The 22,383-nt window shown below is 52.1% G+C and overlaps 1 protein-coding gene across 1 annotated transcript in view; it reads left to right on the plus strand.

Moving 5' to 3' along the window:
- Pde9a (phosphodiesterase 9A) overlaps positions 1–21,252 on the plus strand; it is a 103,636-nt gene extending 82,384 nt beyond the window's left edge. The window contains exons 8-19 of the mRNA XM_045149628.1: positions 2,247–2,325; positions 3,841–3,915; positions 7,894–7,980; positions 8,857–8,961; positions 9,096–9,178; positions 10,737–10,893; positions 13,448–13,561; positions 14,608–14,712; positions 15,261–15,389; positions 16,335–16,430; positions 17,547–17,658; positions 20,820–21,252. Of these exons, the coding sequence (XP_045005563.1) occupies positions 2,247–2,325; positions 3,841–3,915; positions 7,894–7,980; positions 8,857–8,961; positions 9,096–9,178; positions 10,737–10,893; positions 13,448–13,561; positions 14,608–14,712; positions 15,261–15,389; positions 16,335–16,430; positions 17,547–17,642 (1,126 nt within the window). The 3' untranslated portion in view covers positions 17,643–17,658; positions 20,820–21,252. The remainder of the gene's footprint in view (positions 1–2,246; positions 2,326–3,840; positions 3,916–7,893; positions 7,981–8,856; positions 8,962–9,095; positions 9,179–10,736; positions 10,894–13,447; positions 13,562–14,607; positions 14,713–15,260; positions 15,390–16,334; positions 16,431–17,546; positions 17,659–20,819) is intronic.
- Positions 21,253–22,383: the final 1,131 nt, after the last annotated feature.

Below are 22,383 nucleotides of genomic sequence, written 5' to 3' on the forward strand. Positions count from 1 at the left end.
CGGAGAGGTGGGGTAGCTGGCCAAGGGAGGGTGGATGAACACCCGGCATCCCTTACCTGCTCCCGAGACCTCGGTTTCCAAGAAAGAGCTGGGTTTTAACAGTCAACATCCTGCCTGGTGAGGCCCTCCATCAGGCTCCTGGGGTGCAGAGGACATGCAGAGATGTGCCACGTGCAGGGTCTATACACGTGAGGCTACGGAGATCGTGGTGCTTCGTAACCTGCACGGCTGAGCTCGTCGCTGCACAGAAACGGAGATGGGTGGCCGAGCGTAGAGTAGCAGTAAATGGACTGGGACACTCGAGCGGTTTCGTGAATCGCCTCAGCACACCTGCCCGTCAAAACGGCTCTGATGGCTTGTCCAGGTGCAGAGTAAGGAAGGAGATAATGCCAAGGCTCCCTGTTGAACAGATTTATGATTCTTTTTGTTTTATTTTTTGTTTATTTGTTTGTTTGGTTTTTGTTTGTTTGGTTTGGTTTGGTTTGGTTTTCTGAGGTAGGGTCTCACTCTAGCCTACACTGACCTGGAATTCAACATGTAGTCTCAGGTTGCCCTCCGACTCATGGTGATCCTCCCAAGCGCTGGGATTAAATGCGTGCGCCACCACGCCCGGCTCAGATTTACGATTCTGAGTGTGAAAATAGCATAGCCTGATGGTAAAACTCCCAGACTGTCTGGATGTGATGTAAATCTGAAATAAAACTTTCCAGGAGCTGGAGAAATAGCTTAGTGGTTAAGGCACATGCCTGCAACCTAAGGACCCAGGTTCAATTCTTCAGGTCCTACGTAAGCCGGATGCACATGATGGTGCATGTCTGGAGTTCATTTGCAGTGGCTAGAGGACCTGGCGCACCCATTCTCACTCACTGTCTATCTTTCCCTCTCTCTATCTTTAATAAATAAATTAATTAATTTTAAAAAGAGAAAAAGAAAACCTTCCGGGTGTTTTTCTGTGTATATACATCTAGTTTTGGAAAACAATGAAAAATACTGCTTTAGGATATTTTTTCCCTAATAAAATTATGAAAAACAAATTAACTTTTAACCAAAATACATATTTTTCCCACAAGGCCATAATCTAATCCTCTGTTTTTTAAAGCATATTTTTAAATATTTTATTATTTATTAGAGAGGGAGAGAGAGCGAGGATGGGCAAGCCAGGGCCTCTAGTCACTGCAGATCAACCCGACTCATGTGCCACCATGTGCATCTGGCTCGTATGGGTTCTGGAGAATTGAGCCTGGGTCCTTAGGCCTTGCAGGCAAGCACCTTAACCACTAAGCCATCTCTCCAGCCCCAAGTTTTTGGTTGTTATTGTTTTTTGAGGTAGGATCTTGCTCTAGCCCAGGTCAACCTGGAATTAGTCTCAAGCTGGCCTCAAACTCAGTGATCCTCCTCCCCCAGCCTCCCAAGTGCTAGGATTAAAGGCATGAGCCACCACACCTGGCTAAACTTATTTTTATTTATTTATAAGGTGAGAGAGAGAGAATAGGTGTGCCCAGGGCCTCTTGCCCTTGCAAGCCAATTCCAGATGTATGTGCCCCTCTAACATCTAGCTTTAAGTGGGCTCTGGAGAATTGAACCAGGCCATCATGCTTTTGCAAGCAAGCTCTTTTAACTGCTAAGCCATCTCTTCAGCCCCTTAAATCTTTTTTTACTTTAATTTATTTTTCTTTATTTGAGAGGGAGAGAGAATGGGTGTATAAGGGCCTCCAGCTACTGCAAACAAACTCTAGACTTGTGTGCCTCCTGTGCATCTGGCTAGCGTGGGTCCTGGGGAATAGAACCTGGGTCCTTTGGCTTTGCAGGCAAGCACCTTAACCACTAAGCCATCCCTCCATCCCAAACAAGCACTTTTAACTGCTAAGCCATCTCTTCAGCCCTCACTCTCGGGGTTCTGTTTGTTTGTTTAGTTATTCATTTGCAAGAAGAGACAGACAGACAAACAGAATGGGTCAGCCAGGGCCTCCTGTCACTGTATACGAACTACAGAGGCGTGTGCCACTTTGTGCATCTGGCCCTATGTGGATACGAAAGAATTGAACCCAGGCCATTAGGGGCAATCTTTAACTGCTAAGTGGTCTCTCCAGACCACATCCTTGTTTTTAACCCACCAAATGTGATCTTTTTTTTTTTTTCTCATAGCTTGGTTTTTGGGGATTAAAACACAGCAATAGGTCTGTGTGCACAGGGCAAGGTTAGCCCTGAGCATGAGGCCACAGCTAAACTCTACCTCTGCTCTCCAGGACCAGCTGTCCCTGTAAGTACAGCTTTTTGGATAACAAGAAGTTGACACCTCGACGTGATGTCCCCACTTACCCCAAGGTAAGATGGAATTCTGGCCCAGGCACAAATCAAGCTCTATGTCCCTGGCCCCAACCACAAGAGCCTGTGACTGGGCCCTTGCCCTACCCTGGGTCTTCCTGGTCCCCGGATACGGAAGGGGTGGGAGATCCTTAGGCAGAACATTTTTCTCTTTGGCATGTGTTTAGCAGCAGTGACTCCAGACCATTCTTTACTTGGTAAGGAGATGAGAGCTCTTCTGGCTGCCCTTCCCAGGCCCATAGCTGATTCTCTAAAAGGCATTTGCACACAAATGTTACATTAAAGAGCTTTAATTTTTAACTAGGTTATTAAAAATCCGCTTCAAAGCCGGGCGTGGTGGCGCACGCCTTTAATCCCAGCACTGGGGAGGCAGAGGTAGGAGGATCGCCGTGAGTTCAAGGCCCTCCTGAGACTACATAGTGAATTCCAGGTCAGCCTGGGCTAGAGTGAGACCCTACCTGGGGGAAAATAGAAATCCACTTCAACTCCTAAGGCTCAGGGAACAGAAAGGTTATGTGAAGAGCCTCAGGGTGGGTGAATAGTCTGAGGCACTGTAACCCCTCTCCCCCCGCCCCCTTGCCCAAGGAAGACTGTCAGCAAAATAGGGTGGGGAAGAGGTCTAAAGAGTACAACCTTTTTATTTAAAAAAATCAATCAATAATAAATAAATAAAATCTGTTTCATTGCATCCCCCTGTCCCCTGAATGATACTTATTTTTTATGGTATTTTGTTTTGGTTTGGTTTGGGGGTGTTTTTTGTTTATTTGTTTGTTTTGTTTTTTTGCACCAAAGTGTTCTTTGTTTTGAGAGAAGCCAGGCCCTTGGTCAAGTAGCTATGCTTGAAAGTCACTTCAAACAACCAGAAAAGAAGGTCTTGTTGCCACAGTGGCAATAAATTCCTTTTTAATATAATTCATTCTACCGGTTCTGTTCCTCTAGAGAACCTGACTGATGCATGCTCATTGGAACCAGTTTCCGGCTCCTATAGCACCAAATGTGTGGCCTAACTTATGGCTGAAACTGGGGGCGGGGGGAAGGGTGGTGAGCCAAGTTCCAGCATAATAAACTCAGAATAGCTTCCTACCCAGCATTTGAATGTACGTCCCGTGAACTGTCCCCTTCACTTCACTTGACTGTAGCTTTCATTGTTGGATGGACACACTGAGATCTGAGTCACCAGCCTATAGCCCATCTCAGAAATGTAGTCCTATGAGTTCTTACAGCTTTATACAGTCGTGAAGCTTCCATGCAGATCAGGATAAAAAATGAAAAAAAAACATCGCCATCACCCACACACTTTGATATGCCCCTCAAGACCTGGTCCTGGTCTCTGCCAATGGGCGTGTGCTATTAGATTGTTCTTCCAGAGCAAGGCGGGCTTGAGCCTGCTCTATATCTGTGACAGGGGCAGGAGAAAGGAGCGCGTGCTGGCCCTGGGCACCTGAGACCGTAGCCTTTTATCACTGTGCGGGAGCCCACGGGGTCTGACTAACCCACAACTCCTGTCCTGTTTAGTACCTGCTTTCTCCAGAGACCATTGATGCCCTCCGAAAGCCCACCTTTGACGTCTGGCTTTGGGAGCCCAATGAGGTAGGTGGGGGGCATCCTGGGTATCAGGGCCACTAGCGAGGGTCACTCAGGACCACAGGCCCCCCAGCAGGAACCACCTGAGACTGCTTTCTCCTCTCCCATGCCTTCTCCTGTCCTTTTGATTGATTGATTGATTGATTGATTGATTGAGTAACGTTCTGCTTAGTTATTTGCAAGAGGTATAGAAAGAGAATGGATGAGAATGGACATACAAGGGTTTCTTCGGACTGCAAAAGAACTCCAGGTGCACGCACCGCTCTGTGTATCTAGCTTTACGTGGTGTTTACTAGGGAATCGAACCCAGACTGTCAAGCACCTTTAAACCATCTCCTCAGCCCTCCTCCTCTTTAAGTTAGAAGTTCGTGATGTCCAGATTTTAGCTCACACTTCATGGACCAGAGGGATCCGGGAGGCAGAGTCCAAGACTAGAGGAAGCCTCTTCTCCAGCTGGGGCTCATATCAAGAGCCTAGGAGGTTGTCTGAAGGAACTGGGCAGGGAGAGCTCCTACTTTGGAGCAGGTGTTTCCTTTCAGAAAGAGGGTCCACAGGTGTGTTCGGCCAAGAAGAATCACCAGCAGAGGGTCCACGCTAACAGCCGCATCAATACACAATAAGTGGGCATGTGGCAGATGGAGCCTTTGTTTTGTTGTTTTGGTTTGGAGGTAGGGTCTCACTCTAGCCCAGGCTGAACTGGAATTCACTACATAGTCTCAGGGTGGCCTCGAACTGACGCCGATCCTCCTACCTCCGCCTCCCGAGTGCTGAGATTAAAGGTGTGCACCACCATGCCAGCCCGAGATGGAGTCATCCTTTTTTTTTGGTTTATTTTTATTTATTTATTTGAAAGCGACAGAGAATGAGGCAGAGAGAGAGAGAGAGAATGGATGCGCCCGGGCTTCCAGCCACTACAGACAAATTCCAGATGTGTGCGCCCCCTTGTGCATCTGGCTAACGGTCCTGGGGAATCGAGCCTCGAAGCAGGGATTGCCAGGGTCCTGTGGGACTCACCTCTCCCTTCCAGCAGAGACGGTGCTGGCGTCAACCAATACCTCTGCCCAGCAGCCCGCCCATCCCTAACCAGACAGCGAATGTGACCCCGTGCCGCTCCGGTGCCTCTGATCCACTGGGGACTTCTTCAGGTCTGCGGGCAAGTAAGATGGCTGCTGTGTCACACTACAGGATGGTCCACCATCACCTATGGTCCACTACCTCCCTTGACCAGTGTCCTTCAGACCAGTGCCCACCACCACATCTGGGCACCACCCGCTCACTCCCTTACTCCACCAGGGTCCAGGGCTGAAAATGCGGGAACAGATGCATCACTCCTGCTCCCATGCCACCGTGCCCACCACTGAAGTGGCAGCAGATGGTTTCGTCTGGCATCTGTCTATGTCTCCTCACTCTGATTTCACAGCAAACATTTCAGCTCTTCACGTTTGCCAAGAGCACTGTCTGAGTCATTGAGGTGGGTGCAAGGGGCTTGGAGGCTGAAGATCCAAGGGTCCCAAGGACTGCATCCGGGACGGGGGGAAGGCTGGCGGCTCTGGACAGCAAGACCCCGAGCTGGGTGACCCAGGCAGCAGCTGCCGGCAGCCTGGCAGCCCGTCTTCCTCCTGACAAGGCCTAGATACATGTCAGTCTGCAAAGGATGCCTTCTGGAGCCAGCATCTCCCAAGCCTGGTGCTCTGCTTGTTGACCTGCACCAGACCGAAGTGTGGTTGGTGTGCTCTGTGGACAACCTGAGATCCTTCACGAGGCCTGCATGTGGGGTCATACCCGCTTTTCCAGACAAACTCGTGCGGATGCTACAAAACTCCCTGCTCCCAAAAGGATGAGAGGATTGGAGTCACAGAACTTCTCCGGATCTGCAGCATCTCCAGTTCCCCACGTCACATAGCAGGAGAGATTGGATTTCAGTAGCGCACGCCATACTCCTTTGCGCAATCCACCATGGCCGAGCACCCCACAGACTGGGCTGCTGAAGCAACAGAAATGTGTCTTCGGCTCGCTGCCTTGGAGCTGGAAGTACGAGGTCAAGGTGTTGCCGATGGTCTTTCCTAAGCCCTTGCCACAGCTTGCCGATGGCTCCTCCCCCACCGTGTTCTCGTGTGAACCTCTAAATGCGTCTGTGTCCTGAATGATAAAACATATTTATTTATTTGAGAGAAAAAGAGGGAGAGAGGCAGAATATGGGCGCGCCAGGGCATCTAGTCCCTGCAAACGAACTCCAGACGCATGTGCCACCTTGTGCATCTGGCTTACGTGGGTCCTGGGGAATCAAACCTGGATCCTTTGGCTTTGCAGGCAAGTGCCTTAATGGCTAAGCCGTCTCTCCAGCCTGTGAATGACTCTTACAAGGACCAGGTCAGACTGTATTGGCCCCATCCTAATGACCTCATTACTCTTTTTTTATATTTTTGTTTATTTGAGAGTGACAGACAGAAAGAGAGAGAGAATGGGCATGCCAGGGCTTCCAGCCACTGCAAACGAACTCCAGATGTATGCACCCCCTTTTGCATCTGGCTAACGTGGGTCCTGGGGAATCAAGCCTTGAACCGGGGTCCTTAGGCTTCACAGGCAAGTGCTTAACCGCTAAGCCATCTCTCCAGCCCATGACCTCATTATTCTTAGTGGTCTCTCTATAAATTCTATATCCCCATATATGGTGACATTGAGGCTCCAACCTATTACTGACGTTGACAGGACACAATTCAGTCCCTTTTATGGATGTTGTGACTTAGTACAACAGGCACAGGGTAAACCAAGCTTCAGCAAGGACAGCCCACTGCCCTGGGCAGGGCCCCAAGACACAGGCATGGGTATGTGGACCCTAGGGAGGGGCTTGCTGCTGGGGTCACGCCATGTGCCTGTAGGATGTCTCTCCCCTATGGCAGCTCTTCCTTCTGCCTAGGTTCCACCCCCAAGACCCACATCTCCCAGGCCCAAAGCCCACTCTGGCCAGGCTGTTAATTTCAAACACTTCAATCTCTTCCTCCCTGGCTAAGTGGACACCAGACTCTGGGCAGTGTTTACAAAGGTCTCAACCACAAGAATGTTTCACCTTGCACAGGGTGTCCACAGATGGCAGAATTTCTGGGCATAAGCCACCCTTCAGACCAAGTTTAAAACATTAGAAAGCATCTTTGGGGGCTGAAGAGATGGCTTAGCAGCTAAGGCACATGCCTGAGAAGCCTAAGGATCCAGGTTCGATTCTCCAGGTCCCATGTAAGCCAGATGCACAAGGGGGTGCATGAGTCTGGAGTTTGTTTGCAGTGACTAGAGGCCTGGTGTGTCCATATTCTGCCTCTCTCTCTCATTCTCCCTCTCTCCATCTCTAATAAATAAATAAAAATATTTTTTAAAAGCATCTTTGGTCCTGACAAGGCCCCAGAAGATTGTATTTCCACTGTCATAGCCCTTTGAATCTCCTGCATCAAGCAAGCAGAAGGCTGTCCGCACTGGACTTTCTCCTACTGTGCAACTGTACTGTGTGCAAAACACACACACACACACACACACACACCCCACACCAGGGCCTCTTGCTACTGCAAATGGATGCCAGAGCCTCACATCACTTTGCACAGAGCTGGCTGATTTGGGTGACTTGGGAATTGAACCCAAGCCCATAAGCTTTGCAGGCAAGTGCCTTAAACGACTGAGCCATCTCCACAGCCCTTCAGAGTGTTTCCGTGTGGACAGACCAGTGAGGTCGTTGTGCTGTGTTCATTTGGAGGCAGAGGAGCCCTGTCAGTGCTCACCCTTCTTGTTTGAAGTGCTCGTGGGTGTGGGAGCCAGCTGCTTCCCTCCCAAGAGTCCTGCTGGCTCGCATGCACCCCTTCCCTGTCTGGGTGATCTTGTCCTACCCAGAGGCGGAGCCGTCCCCACCCTGGTTGGCAATTCGTAGAACGGTGCTGGGGGAAGGAAGGGACAGCCGGCCTCCCTGCTCCCTCTGCTGACCACCTGTCTCTGTGCCCACAGATGCTAAGTTGCCTAGAGCACATGTACCATGACCTTGGCCTTGTCCGAGACTTCAACATCAACCCCGTCACGCTCCGGAGGTGGCTGGTAAGTCCCGAGCCCTCATTTTGTCTTGCTAATTCCCTCCCTCGGGTCTGGAGTGGACTGCTCGCGCTCTCTCTCTCTCTGGTGTCCTGGGAGCAGTGGGCTTCCTGCAGATGGTCCCATCTGTCTTCCCATGGCATTCAGAGGAGCAAAGAACCAGCACAGCTCAGAGAGGGCCCTCGAACTCGAGGCCGCATTGCAAAAGCAGCCAGAGGCGTGTGTGTCTGGGACTGTGGAAGAGGGCTGTGAGGGGGCGGGGGAGCGACTTTGTGAGCGTGGGGTGAGCGGGTGGGGAATGTGGGAGCGTGTGAGGAAGGGGTGTGAGTATATAGGGGTTGTATACATAAGTGTATAAATATATGAATGTGCATCTGTTTTTGGAGCTGTGGGGAAAGTGGAGTGTAGTGAGTGTGATGGTGGTGTGCATGGTGTGGGTGTTTGGGCACATGGAGTTTATATGTATGAGTGTATACATGTGACTGTATACACGTGTGTGTGTGTGTGTGTGCGTGCGCACACGTGCGCGTGTGTTTAGTGCCAGACCGTTTTCTAAGGAAATAGCTAGAAGCCTGTTGACTATTCCATGGAGGTGGAGACCTGGACCCTCTCACGGAATGTCCCTTGCCCACTCCCAGCTTCTTGTCCCAATGAATCTGAGCAGACACAACTCACAGGGACATCTCAGCCCCCGCCCTTAGGTGCTGTGGTGGAGCCGTATGATCTCCTCTGGCTCCTGGGGCACCCTATCGATGCTGTTAGTAAATCCAGGAACATTCGCGGCCTCGGGGTGGCCCGTGGGTCTGGCCGCCAGTTTCCAAAGCCTTGTGAGCGTAAGGGGTCAGTGGCCGACGCTTGGAGCTCAGGCTTGCCTCCCCACAGCTCTGCGTCCATGACAACTACAGGAACAACCCCTTCCACAACTTCCGGCACTGCTTCTGTGTGGCACAGATGATGTTCAGCATGATCTGGCTCTGTGACCTCCAGGTGGGTCCTGCCAGGCCCCTGCCTCCATCCCTGGCCTCCCCGGGGATCCCCCCCATCACTGCCTCACAGCCTGTCCCCCACCCCGCCCACTCTCGTGCAAGGAGGGCAAGACACCCGATTATACCCTGATGCAGGAGAAGTTTTCCCAAATGGACATCTTGGTCCTGATGACCGCAGCCATCTGCCATGACCTGGACCACCCTGGATTCAACAACACGTACGTATGGGTGGCTTCTTGCTTCCTATTTGAAAAGTGCCCCTCTGCCAGGAACCGGGAACCGAGCCGTCAGCTCCGCCCTCTGACAGCTTGCAGCCAGGCTCCCCAGCCCTGTGGGACACAGCTGTCCGCTTTCAGACTTTGTCCAGGGACTCTGCTGAGAAGAAACCTGTAGGCCATGAAACCCTGTGGGCAGCCACACCCCTTATATTGGCTTCGGGTTCAGCGGGTCCATTCCAGTGCCAACCTCTCCCCTCCTCCGGGACAGGGGAGCCGCAGGCCCTCACCCAGCTCGGAGTCCTTGCCTCCCAGTCTGCTGCCAAAGAAATGGGCAGGGGCCAGGGAGCGGGACAAGGCAGGAGGGCCAGCAGGAGGACACGTCCAACTCTGGGGACACTGAGCCCCTCCTGCCTCTTTCTGATGGGCAGAATGCTGTGCCACAGAACCAACATAGTCCACCCATGTGGACACAGCAAGCCTTTCTAAGGCAGCTGTGGGATGGCCTCAGGTGTGCCCGAGACCCACGCCCCAACAGTCAGGACAGAGTGGGTCCCAGAAGTGGCCGTGAGCACTTCTCAGAGGAGACAGTCCCTAGCACCCACCTGTTTCCCTTTCTGCACATAGTCACCACAGCTGCCCAGCCCAGCCCAGCAGAGGCATTCACCTCAACATGGCCTCCAAAATGCAGCAGTTCACCCAGCAGTGAACATCTTAGCCCCCAAAGAGGCTGAGGCAGGAGGATTAGGAGTTCCAGGCCAGCCAGGACTACAAAATGAGACCTTATTTCAGAAACCTAAAAAAGAGAGAGTGGGAGGGGCCGGAGAGATGGCTTAGCAGTTAAGGCATTTGCCTGCAGAGTCAAAGGACCCAGGTTCAATTCCCCAGGACCCACGTAAGCCAGATGCACAAGGTGGCACATGCATCTGGAGTTTGCAGCGGCTGGAAGCCCTGGCATGCTCATTCATTCTTTCTCTCTCTGCTCTCCCTCTCTCTGCCTCTTTCTCTCAAATAAATAAAATATTTAAAAGAGAGAGAGAGAGAGAGAGGCATATGACTCATGCCTATGTACACCCAGGACTCAAGAGGCTCGGGCAGAACAGGTATAAGGCCAATCTGGACTGCACAGTGAGTCTCAGGACAGCCTAGACTAGAGTGAGACTCCTGAAGAAAGAAGAAAGAAAGAAAGAGAGAGAGAGAAAGGAAGGAAGGAAGAAAGAAAGAGAAAAAGAAGGGAAGGGAAGGAAAGGAAGAAGGGAATGGATGATAGGTAGATAAGAGTGTGCCTTCTTCTTTTCCCAAACATCTGTCTTTACATAAACCCTGGTGCCTTCAATATACCGTCCTAGGGAGAGGGCTGAGATCACAGGTGGCGCCTAAAAGTACGGGACAGCTACTTATAGGGACCCAAGCATTAGGGATCTAGCAGAAGTGAGCGTCCTGTGCACACGGCTGGCACCAGCCCCATGGCATTTCCACCCACCCTCCGTAGGCCCCCACCAAAAACGCGGCACCCACGTGCCAGGTGCAGGGTTCTGAGCCTCCCGTTTGTGCGCCGCAGGTACCAGATCAACGCCCGCACAGAACTGGCCGTACGCTACAACGACATCTCCCCGCTGGAGAACCACCACTGCGCTGTGGCCTTCCAGATCCTGGCACAGCCAGAGTGCAACATCTTCGCCAGCGTGTCGCCCGATGGCTTCCGGCAGATCAGACAGGTGCAGGACCTGGGTCCTCTGACTGCCAGGGAGCTTTGTAGGGACAAAGCACACCACTCCTCTTGAGCAGCTAGGGCCCTGGCCACGGCCGTGCCCACCAGGGGCCCAGAAGCCAGCCCTCCCTCCCTGCCTCCTCTAGGGCTCAGAGTGTAGTGTACAGAAAACAAAAGGACCCTTGCCATGAGTCCCCATTGTCCACTAATATAGCGTGTCTCCTCCCTTTGAGATGAGCCCTGGATCCCCCAGCTATTGTCACCTGCCACCTATAGCCTTGTCATCTCCGACGCCACCTGCACACAATGATTATTCTCCTTAGTGGCCTGCCCTGAGGCAGACCCTTCCAGATCCTTAAAAGAGTGCTGCCTCCACACAAGAGGTCCCCTCTGAGCCACGGCGTGGGGAGCCACCAGGGACCTTTGCAGAGGCAGGAGGGAGCCAGTGTAGCCCTTGGGCAAAAGTGTAGTGGGTTCAATGATAGCTAACCCCTAGGGCCTATAAATAGGACCTTATTTGAAAAATAAATAAAGAAATAAAAGCATCTTAGTATACCTGCTCAAGCTAGGATCTCCAGATACCACTGTGGATTACCCAGATTGGCCCTAAACCAGTGATGAGTGTCCTTTTGACGGACATCTGAGAAGGAGGCTAAGGCACAGGAAAGGGCCGTAGGACAATAGAGGCAGAGGTTGGTGTGGACACAGCCAAAGGGCGTGCCTGGGACCTCCAGAAGCTGTGAGAGTCAGGAAAGACCTTTGCCTGGAGTCTTGGGAAGGAATACAGCTCTACTGACACCTTGATCTTGGCTTCCCAACCTCTAGAACTGTGAAGGAGTGCATCTCTATAGCTCTTAACCACCAACATGTGATGCTTAGTGTGGCTACCCAGGGGCATACATGTGGGGAGCAGCTGAGCTCTCTGAGTGATCAGTCACCTGCTGCCATCCGTCAGGGGCCTATAGCAGTTACCATCTCATTGCTGAGACAAAACTCCTCACCAGAAGCAGCTTATAGAAGAAAAGGTTTATATATATGTATACAAGGTATATATATATGACAAAAAAGAATGAGACTTAATCATAAACACATGAAGCTATGGGGGACATTTCACATTCAAACCACCACAGGCACCTTGCAGAACATCTTTGCAATAGAGTACATGACTCAAAATGCAACCAGTAACTCCTCCACACACACACACACACACACACACACACACACAAATAGATGTTTGAGATTCTTTATGTGGACTGACTTTTGATGCTGTAGTTTTATTTTGTGGGCAAAGTAGGTCAGTGCACCTGGCACAGAGATGTCCTGCAAATGTGGGTGGGATGGAGGATGGATGGATGGCAGAAGGCAGGAAGGGAGCGGGAGGGAGGGAGGACAAGTAGACGGATGCATGCACGGAGAGACGGGTGGATGAATGGGAGGCAGGAGGAAGGGCGGGGAGGAGAGAGGGTAAGTGGGTGGCTGGACCATGGAGGTCTGTTTGCATGGAGAGATGGATGGGTGGGTGGGTAGAGAGGTGAAGGGGTGATGGGTGGTTATGATTTTGGATTATACTAAGCCAAAACCTAAGCCAGTATGCAGTTAACAAAGTAATTCTTTTAGGCCATTCAGTTGCTCTACCGTACACTGGGTAATTTGTAAACAGAAAAGCATTGTTTTGGATCATGGCTGTGGAGGAACTCAAGGAGCGTGGTACCCGTATCTGCTTAGCTCCTGGTGAGGGCAACATGCTTCATCATGGCATGGCGGGTTAAAGGGCAAGAGAGAGAGAGAATTGCCTCCATAGAGAATTAACCCAGTGCTACGAGAGAGTGACGCTGATCCCCGTGTGAGGGCACGACCCAAACACTCCTTAAGGATCTCACTGTCTCTCAGCACAGCCACAGGAAAGACCAGATTTTTTTTTTTTGAGGTAGGGTCTCACTCTAGTCCAGGCTGACCTGAAATTCACTATGGAGTCTCCGAGTGACCTCAAACTCTCGGCGATACTCCTACCTCTGCCTCCTGAGTGCTGGGGATTAAAGGCGTGTGCCACCACGCCCAGCAAGACCCGATTTTTTTTTCCGGGTTTTGAAGAGGCCCATTATATTCAAACCATAACAGTAATGAGGCATTCATATTTCAAAAACTACTGTGTCCACAGTTATAAACTCATAGTGGGAATGTTATTAAATGAATTCTGACTTCGATAAATCCCAAACAGTGTGTACGCAGGTGATCACATGTAGCTGAGATCATCAGAAAAGATACTGTTGGGAACTCAGTTACTGATGTGCACTAACAAGATCTGGAAGGAATAAGCCATAATATCTCCATGGCCAAGTCTAGAAGACACTTCTGTCCTTGGCTGCAGTCGGCTAGGTTTCACAAGGGAACACAGTGATCTGCCCATTAATCTGTCCACCTGTGGTCTGCAGGCCTGGGGACATGGCGCGAGAACCCGGCATCCGCAGGAACAGCAGTCACACGAGGGCTCAGTGCGTAGCTTGAGCTTTGCGTGCTGAGGTCCCCCCCACCCCGTAACACCGTGTCCTCTCGCCCTTCAGGGGATGATCACGTTGATCCTAGCCACTGACATGGCAAGACATGCTGAAATCATGGATTCTTTCAAAGAAAAAATGGAGAATTTTGACTACAGCAACGAGGAGCACCTGACCCTGGTAGGTAGTTTCGTTTTTGCCTCTTTGGGAAGCTGGACCTCAGCTCAGACTGGAAACCCAGAAGCCCAAATAGCTCGTCTTGGAACAAGGTGCCCATATGACTGGCTTTTGGAATCACAACTCCAAGGCAGACTTAGGGAGGACCACATCTGAAAGAACAGCCCCTCCATGGCCCAGTGGTGGCATTCTCTCATACAGAGAGGTACAGAGGTGGGCTTACATTTACCCAGCATCTGGCCTGCTAAAGAACTACGTGAGTGTGTCTGGAGAGATGTCTTAGCGGTTAAGGTGCTTGCCTGCAAAGCCTAAGGACCCATGTTCTGTCTCTCCAGGTCCCACATAAGCCAGACACACAAAGGTGAGACAAGTGCAAGGTCACACATGCCCACTAGGTGGCGCAAGCATCTGGAGATTGATTGCAGTGACTGGGGCCCTGGTTTGCCAATTCTCTGCCCCCTCTCCACTCTTGCTCTCTCTAAAAATCAAAAGCTAAATGAGGGCCTAGGGAGGTGGTTTAGGGGTTAAAGCTGTTTGCTTCAAAACCTTCCAGTCTGTGTTCAATTCCCCATCCACCCACATGAAACTGGATGGGCATTCATTTGCAGCCACAAGAGTCCTTGGTTTGTAAACACACACACACACACACACACACACACACATAAATAAATAAAGTTTTATATAAGAGAGCCTAATGCTGTGGTTCATGCTGTAATCCCCTGCACTTAGGAGACTGGGGCAGGAGGATTGCAGCTAGCTCAAGTCCTGCCTACGCTACATATATAGTAAGTTTCAGCCAACTTGGACTGCAGTGTAAGATCCTGTCTTGAAAATTAATTCATAGCTGGGCGTGGCGACTCCCAGCACAGAACACAGTGGGAGCCCTGTGGCAGAGAGTGCTTCAGAAGGGGAAAAGCTCTGTCACCCGCGGCCCAAAGTCACCATCACCAGCTCCTCTGCCCCTCTGTGCCTGCGAATCCAGTCTGACCTACGCGGCTGTGGCCACGCCGGGTCTCCCGTTGTCTGAATGTTGCAATCTCTTCTTTCAGCTGAAGATGATTTTGATAAAATGCTGCGACATCTCCAATGAGGTCCGTCCCATGGAGGTGGCAGAGCCGTGGGTGGACTGTCTGTTAGAAGAGTATTTTATGCAGGTAGGACAGACGCATAGCCATCAATCTCTGAGCACTACTCTCCGCCCCCACCCCCAAACCCATGGACAGGGCCAGGTGGCCTCTGGGTTCATCCCACACCTCCGGAGCGACACCCCCTACAGCATGCAGCAGAAACGATGTCGGCCATGAGCTAGATGTGAAAGCCCGTGGCCACCCATAGAAGTAAATGTCATGAAGCTGCCATCCGTGGGGACGGGGAGGGGCCGAGGCACAGCGGGTCAGCCCACAGGGTAGCTAGAGAGACGGAAGGTCGAGTCCCGGGGACAGTAGCTCCTAAGTTCTGTGCGAGCAGCCCTGTGAGGCACCTCAGGAAGGCTGCACCCCCAGGTGGAGGTTTATGGGTGGCTCATACACTCCATCGGGGCACTTCCTTTTTGTCCTGGCTGTCACGTGGCCACAGCATCCTGGGCAGGCTGGGTGAGGGCAGTAGCTGTTGTCTTCTCCCTCCAGGACCACATTGTCCAGCGCGCCCCGGGTCCCCTAGGCCTTTGTGTCTTTAACGCCCCTGTCCACCGCACTCCCTGCAGAGTGACCGGGAGAAGTCAGAAGGCCTTCCTGTGGCCCCGTTCATGGACCGAGACAAAGTGACCAAAGCGACAGCCCAAATTGGGTTCATCAAGTTTGTTCTGATTCCCATGTTTGAAACAGTGACCAAGGTGAGCGGCCGTCACCACGCGCTGATGTCACAGCGTGACTCGCACATGCACACACACACACTCGTGCATGCGTGCGCACACTGACGCGCACGCCCCTTCCACAGCTCCTCACCCTCTGCCGTGGTGGCAGGTGCCCAGCAGCCATTCCCTCCCTGCTGCGTCCAGAGCCACCCCCCCACTGCTCCGTACCAAGTTCCCTGCCTACCTGCTAGGCCCTCAGTGCTCCTCTCTGCCAAGCTCAAGACCCATCCAGCTGTACCAGCTGTTTTCTGTCATGGCCTCCCAGGCTTCACCCTAAAAGAACAGCTAGAACTGGCGCCCTCAGGCTGGGGAGCCCTCCCCTCCCCCGAATCCAGCCACTACTGTCTGCACCCAACCCTTGCAGCCCTGGAGCCCCCCACTCACCTTCCCATATAGACCATCCAGAACCCCAGAGCTGCCTGCCCAAGACGTCTACCTCCAGTCCCCCCAGATCCCAGACAGACTCCTCTCACTACCGCACTTAGCCCAGCCCACCTCCTGCCCATCCTTTCCCAAGGGGTCTCAAAACCACTGGCCCCTTTCCATTCCATTCCCGGGACCACCACTAAGAATCTTGTCAGCCCTGTCCCTAGCATAAGACCTAGAGCCATGGCCCCCCTTGCCCCATGGGGTGTGGGCACAGGGGAAGAGAGTGGGATTTGCAAGGTCCCGCGAGGACTGACAGGACAAAGAGCCACATTGGAGATGGGAAAGATGGGCTGAACCTACAGCTGGGTCTGACCAAGAAGTTTTCACCCCACCATCTTGGGTTTCCCTGGGGATCTTTGACGCTGAATCCCTTTAGGGCCCACTGAGGAGGAGCCCCTGGGACTAATGGGCACCACAAGGGCCTGGCAGCTCTCCTCTGCAGCATTCCTTTCTGTCTAAGAGCGGTAGACTGAGGCTTGGGCCCTCTGCTCCTAGCTCTTCCCCGTGGTGGAGGAAACCATGCTGCGGCCGCTGTGGGAGTCCCGAGAGCGCTACGAGCAGCTGAAGCAGCTAGACGACGCCGTGAAGGAGGTAACGGGCGCGGGGGGAGAGCAGAGGAATCTGGGACTTTCAGGCAGGCAGCCCAGAGGGTGACCATGCACTCCCCTTGTCCCCAAAGCCTGGCTCAGGGAAGCAAGGCCTAGACCCCCCCCCCCACACACACACACGAACCCTGAGCTCTCTGGTGCGCTCCTTGGAGTTTACAGGCCTTGTAGAGCCCAGCATCGAGCCACGAGGAGGCTCTCCTTGTCTCGGCTTAGCTTCCTATTCATTGAGCGCTTCGTGGAAAGAACCATGGGATGAGGCAAACTGCCAAGTCCCCACTGAGGTGCACACCACACATGCCAGGCAGCCTGACTCCCCCAGAGGTTCTGAGGTGTTGCGGGGTTGATGCTGGATCTCAGGAGAGGTCCCAGGTTCAAAGCCACTACAGTCCTTCCACAGAGCCCCATGAGTGGGTTCAACTATGAAGACCACTGCGCACGTCCACTTCAGGAAGCTGTGCCCCCCATGATGTGGTCGCCCTTCTGAGGGACTCAAGTCTTCAAGTTCAACACCCTACTGTCCAGGGTGGGGACACCAGCCAGCATGCATCCTGTCCCTTAAAAGGACAGTACACAAAAGAGGCAAAGGGGCGGGCTGGAGGGATGGTTTAGGAATTAAGGCGTTTGCCTGCAAAGCCAAAGGACCTAAGTTCAATTCCCCAGGACCCACATTAGCCAGATACACAAGGTGGTGCATGTGTCTGGAGGTAGTCTGCAGCAGCTGGAGGCTCTGGCACACCCATTCTCTCTCCCACTTTCTCTCTGTCAAATAAATAAAAATAAAAATAAATTTTAAAAGAGGCAAAGGGGCTGGAGCCTGAGCAAAGAACTTGGCTCCCACCACCAGTCCCTGTGGCTATGGGGCGGTGACCAGCCCAAGCTGGACATGGGTGCTCAAGGTGATGCCACCAGTCACAGGCAAGGCACAGGCACACAGGCTGCCCCTACCTGTCCCGGTGCAGGGACACAGGCAGCACTCTTTGGCATTTGAGCCTCGGGAGAGACAAGCAGCTGCCTGCCCCCCCCCCCACTCCCAACCCCCGCCCCTGCCCGCGCTCCTGGAGCCGGCGCTGACCTGTTCTGCCCTCTGTCCTACTTACAGAAGAAGGTGGAGACCCTGACATCCGGGGGCACTGAACAACCCACGGAGCCGAGCAGAGATGCAAAAACAAGCGAAGGTCACGGTCCTCCGAAGTGATGTCTGGATGCAAATGGTAACTCAGAGTGGGAAGGGCAATGACGTTGTGTGCATGGGAAGAGCAGGGGCTGAGAGTGTGTGTGGTCCCCAGAAACTCGGGCATGCCTAGTGTGTTCTTTTTTAATTTCTTATCAACAGCTTCCATAAGTATAGACAATAAACTGTGATGATTCCCTCTCACTGCTCTATTTTCCTCCCAGATCCGCCCTCCACCGAATACCTTCTTCTTTCCCATTAGTCTCTCTTCTGGTTTGTTTTGTTTGGTTTGGTTTTTGAGAGCATGACAGAGAGAGAGAGCCAGACAGACAGACAGAGACAGAGACACAGAGAGAGGAAGAGAGAGAATAAGTGCACCACGGCCTCCAGCCACTGCATATGAACTCCAGACACATGTGGCCCCTTGTGCATCTGGCTTATGTGGATCCTGGAGAATCGAACTTGGGTCCTTTGGCTTTGCAGGCAAACACCTTAACTGCTAAGCCATCTCTCCAGGTCTCTCTTCTGGTTTTTTGTTGTTGTTGTTGTTCGTTTTGTTTTGTTTTTGTTTTTTTGAGGTTGACCTGGAATTCACTACATAGTCTCAGGGTGGCCTCAAACTCACAGAAATCCTCCTACCTCTGCCTCCTGAGTGCTGGGATTAAAGGCGTGCGCCACCACGCCTGGCTCTCTCTTCCGTTTTGATGTCATCATTTTTTTCCTTCTATTATGAAGGTCTTGTGTAGGTAGTGTCAGCCACTGTGAGGTCATAGATATCCAGGCCATTTTGTATCTGGAAGATTGCATTGTAAGCAGTCCTACCCTTCCTTTGGCTCTTACGTTCTTTCTACCACCTTTTCTGCAATGGACCCTGAACCACTGGGTGTCAAAGAGGTGTCTCGCTTAGTGCTGAACACTGCACTGTGTCTCCTTCTCAGCGCGGTGGTGAGTTTTTAGTCACCAACCCAGCGGTCACCACCATCTGAAAAGAGAAGTTTCTCTAACCAAAAGTGAGAGTAGCATTAATATGTGGGCATAAATATGTGTTCAGAGGGCACTTTGGTGGGCATCATTTATACATTTAGCAAGACAACAGTAGTCATTATGCCCCTAGGGATTATGACCTCCCTTGACATAGGCTTTTCAGTGCCAGGCATGTGTTCCCTCCTGTGGAGTGGGCCTCCACTCCAATCGGACAGCAGTTGGTTTCCCCCATAACAGACATGCCACTGTGGCACCACTTGGCTCATTTGACCTAGCTGGCCAGCCATAGTGCTTGAGGGCTAATATGGCTGGTGACTTCTCCCAGAAGGCTGCAGGCTGCACAGCTCTCTCCCGCATTCTGACAGCTAGTCAACAGGAAGGAGGCCTCCAGCTCAGCTCCAGCTTGATGTCTCAGTGACCTGCAGCCCAGGCATGTGGAGTCTTCAGCTACAGGGTCTCACCGTCTAGTTCTGGTGGGCAACCAAGAGGCTTAGCAAATAGCCTACAATGTTTTGGAGGCATCGGAGGCCTCCCTGGCCAACAGCTCCCTACCGTGTATTTACTTACTTGTCTGTGGGGAGAGGGGGCGCACATGTACATGGCACACATGCGCAAGTCAGCTCCACAAGGCCTTTTGCAAGATGGACTTTGGATTACATGTGGCTTTATGCGGGTGCTGGACAATGGAACCTCAGCTGAAAGGCTTTGCAAACAAGTGTCTTTAACAACTGAGCCATCTCCATCCTAGCCCCTACCTAGTCTGTCGCCTCCCTCAGGCCACCCCCTCTAAACACCGTGATCAGATATATGTCTGCCTTCTTCAGTGAGGATTCAACCAGCACACGAACCCTTGGAGAGTCAAGCAAACCATACCATCTGCCTGGTAACGCTTCTAGGGCTAGGGCGAGTGCTAGATTCCAACCACAGCATGCCAACCTCTTGTAAAGAAGTGGAAGTTGGACCCCATTCGTATTCTAGTGAGACTTGTGCTCTGGGGGGAGTTCATGCTTCGGTTACTAGAAAAAGATCGCTTATTGAGATGCGGGCCACTCATTGGACAGCGGATCTTGTAGAGTGCAGTTAGTATCTAGGGGTTTCCCAAAGCTGCAGCACGGCCCCCCACACCTGCCGAGGCAGCCCTCCCCTCAGCACTGGGGAGCCAGGTGCAGCCGGAGACCGGCTTCTGCTTGTCTGTCAGGATCCCAGGGCTCCTTGCTTGATGAAGGGGTCTAGAGCTGGACAGGGAGCAGCCTTCAGCATTGCCATCTAGTCCCGGCTTGGCAAGTAACAGCCATGTGTCGCCAGCTCTGCAAACCTCGGAGTCCTCCGCTCTGAGCCATAGGTCATAATGCCATTCTTGTGGTTTTACCAGTGAAGTGAGCAGAGGACCAGGCCAGACCGAGTGCCCGGTGAATGGCGGTGTTGCAGTCAGGTTCGCATTGCTGGTTGCTGGTAGAAATCACCCAACCAAGAGCAGCTTCTGGGAAAAAGAGTTTTATTTTGGCTTACAGGCTCGAGGGGAAGCTCCACGATGGCAGGGGAACATGATGGCATGAGCAGAGGGTGGACATCACCCCCTGGCCAACATAAGGTGGACCACAGCAACAGGAGAATGTGCCGAACACTGGCATGGGGAAACTGGCTATAAAGCCCATGAGCCCGCCCCCAACAATACACTCCCTCCAGGAAGCGTTAATTCCCAAATATCCATCAGCTGGGGACCTAGCATTCAGAACACCTAAGTTCATAGGGGACACCTGAATCAACCCACCACAGGCGGCATTTAATATTAACATTAACATTAAGTCAGGTCATGTTCTTGGGAATGAGGCCCTGATGTTGACTGATGTCTGCTTGTGTTCAATACTGTGGCTGACAACCTCACTATGTGTTTTGTTGTTTTAAGTTCCTTTTTCATTTTTGACAATTTCGTACAAATATATAAATGTATTACCCTCTCTCACCCCCTTCCCACTCCTGTTAAGCCCGTTCTTCTGTCTTGTATGCCTTTTGCATGCCCTACCATGTTTCAGCACGCCCTCCTCACTTATGCGTTGTGGCTTTGTTCTCATTGAGACCCCTCACCCCTGGTTACATCTTCCTGCGGCTGGGGCTCCCCCTCCTCCCGCTCCCCTTGCCTGGTACATGCACTGTCGTCTCTGTCCTGTGGGTCACGCTGCTGCCCTACAGAAACCGAATGACCGTCCTTCCTTTCAGGACACAGTGTCTGAAAGCGCGGCAGAGCTGCGGCCGCTCAGCTGGGCCTGGCAGAGCTTCGCGGGACCCTCCACACGGGGGTGATCCGGGCACCCACAGCCCGCTGCCACCCGACCACGTTTTCTAAGGACCGTTTTTGTTCGCTGATGCAACCACCACAACAGAACAGGAATTCATGATGCTGTACAGAATTTTTATTTTTAAACTGCCTTTTAAATAATATATTCTTATACAGAAACTGGTCTGTATTTTTCTTCGGTAGAGTTCGGCAGCCCAGGGCTGCTCCCGACAAGCTCTTAAGCGGAGACCAAGGACACTGGGCTTTTCCCACAGATGCAGCTCACACCCGTTGGGCAGTGTGATGCGATGCATACGTCTGGGTCAGTTCCACATTAAACATCAGGATGGTGCCAGAGAACGAGGACATGCGCATGTCCCGTGTGTATGAGCAGAAGGGACATCGGTGCCTCGTGCTGAGGCGGGCTGAGGGGAGAGGGTGGACTGGGTGGACTGGGTGGGGCAGTGGTGATGTGGAGGAAGGCGTGGGGACCCTGAAGCCTCGTAGGTACAGGGGAGGCGGGACTTGTCACTCACGTTCTCAGAGGGGAGGCTCTCTATCAGGGGAGGAGGTGCCCCGTCTTTCATAGTTGGAGGACAGGCACTGGGGACATTTTGAGTGGCGCTGTGCCTGCCAGGGGAGAGGGACAATCCCCCACTTGTCACAGTTGAGATGGTCACATGCACCCCTGCTTAGGTTTCCCTCCATGCACCTGGACCTGTGAATAAGAAGCACAGAGCAGGGACTGGAGAGATGGACCAGTGGTAAGAAGCACTTGCTTGCAAAGCCTAATGGCCTGGAATCGATTCCCCAGTGCCCACATAAAGCCAGCTGCAAAAAGTGGTGTGTCTGGAGTTCATTTGCAGTAGCAAGAGGCCCGAGTATGCCCTTACTTTCTCTCTCTCTATTATCTCTCCATCTATAAATAAATTTTTTAAAAAGTTTTTAGAGAGGGCTCGGCTGGAGAGATACCTTAGCAGTTAAAGCACTTGCCTGCGAAGCCTAAGGACTCATGTTCAAATCTCCAAGCCCCACGTAAGCCAGATGCACAGTGATACAAATGCACAATGTCGCACATGTGCACAAGGGGGCGCATGTATCTGCAGTTCATTTCCAGCGGCTAAAGGCCCTGGAGCACCCATATTCTCTCTCTCAAGTAAATTTTAAAAATTAGGGCTGCAGGTTTGATTCCCCAGGACCCACGTTAGCCAGATGCACAAGGGGACGCCTGCATCTGGAGTTCGTTTGCAGCGGCTGGAGGCCCTGGCAACCCATTCTCTCCCTCTCTCTCTCTTTCTCCCTGCCTATTTCTCTCTGTTAAATAAATAAAAATAAAAAATATATTTAAAAAAATGAAAGGCTGAAGAGATGGCTTGGCAGTTAAGGCACTTGCCTACAAAACCAGAAGATCCCAGTTCAACTCTCCAGGACCCACGTAAGCCAGATGCATTGGGGGGGGGGGACAGGCGCGTGCATCTGGAGTTCATTTGCAGTGTCTAGAGGCCC

This window comes from Jaculus jaculus, chromosome 5, assembly GCF_020740685.1.
Source record: "Jaculus jaculus isolate mJacJac1 chromosome 5, mJacJac1.mat.Y.cur, whole genome shotgun sequence".
Taxonomy (NCBI): Eukaryota; Metazoa; Chordata; class Mammalia; order Rodentia; family Dipodidae; genus Jaculus; species Jaculus jaculus.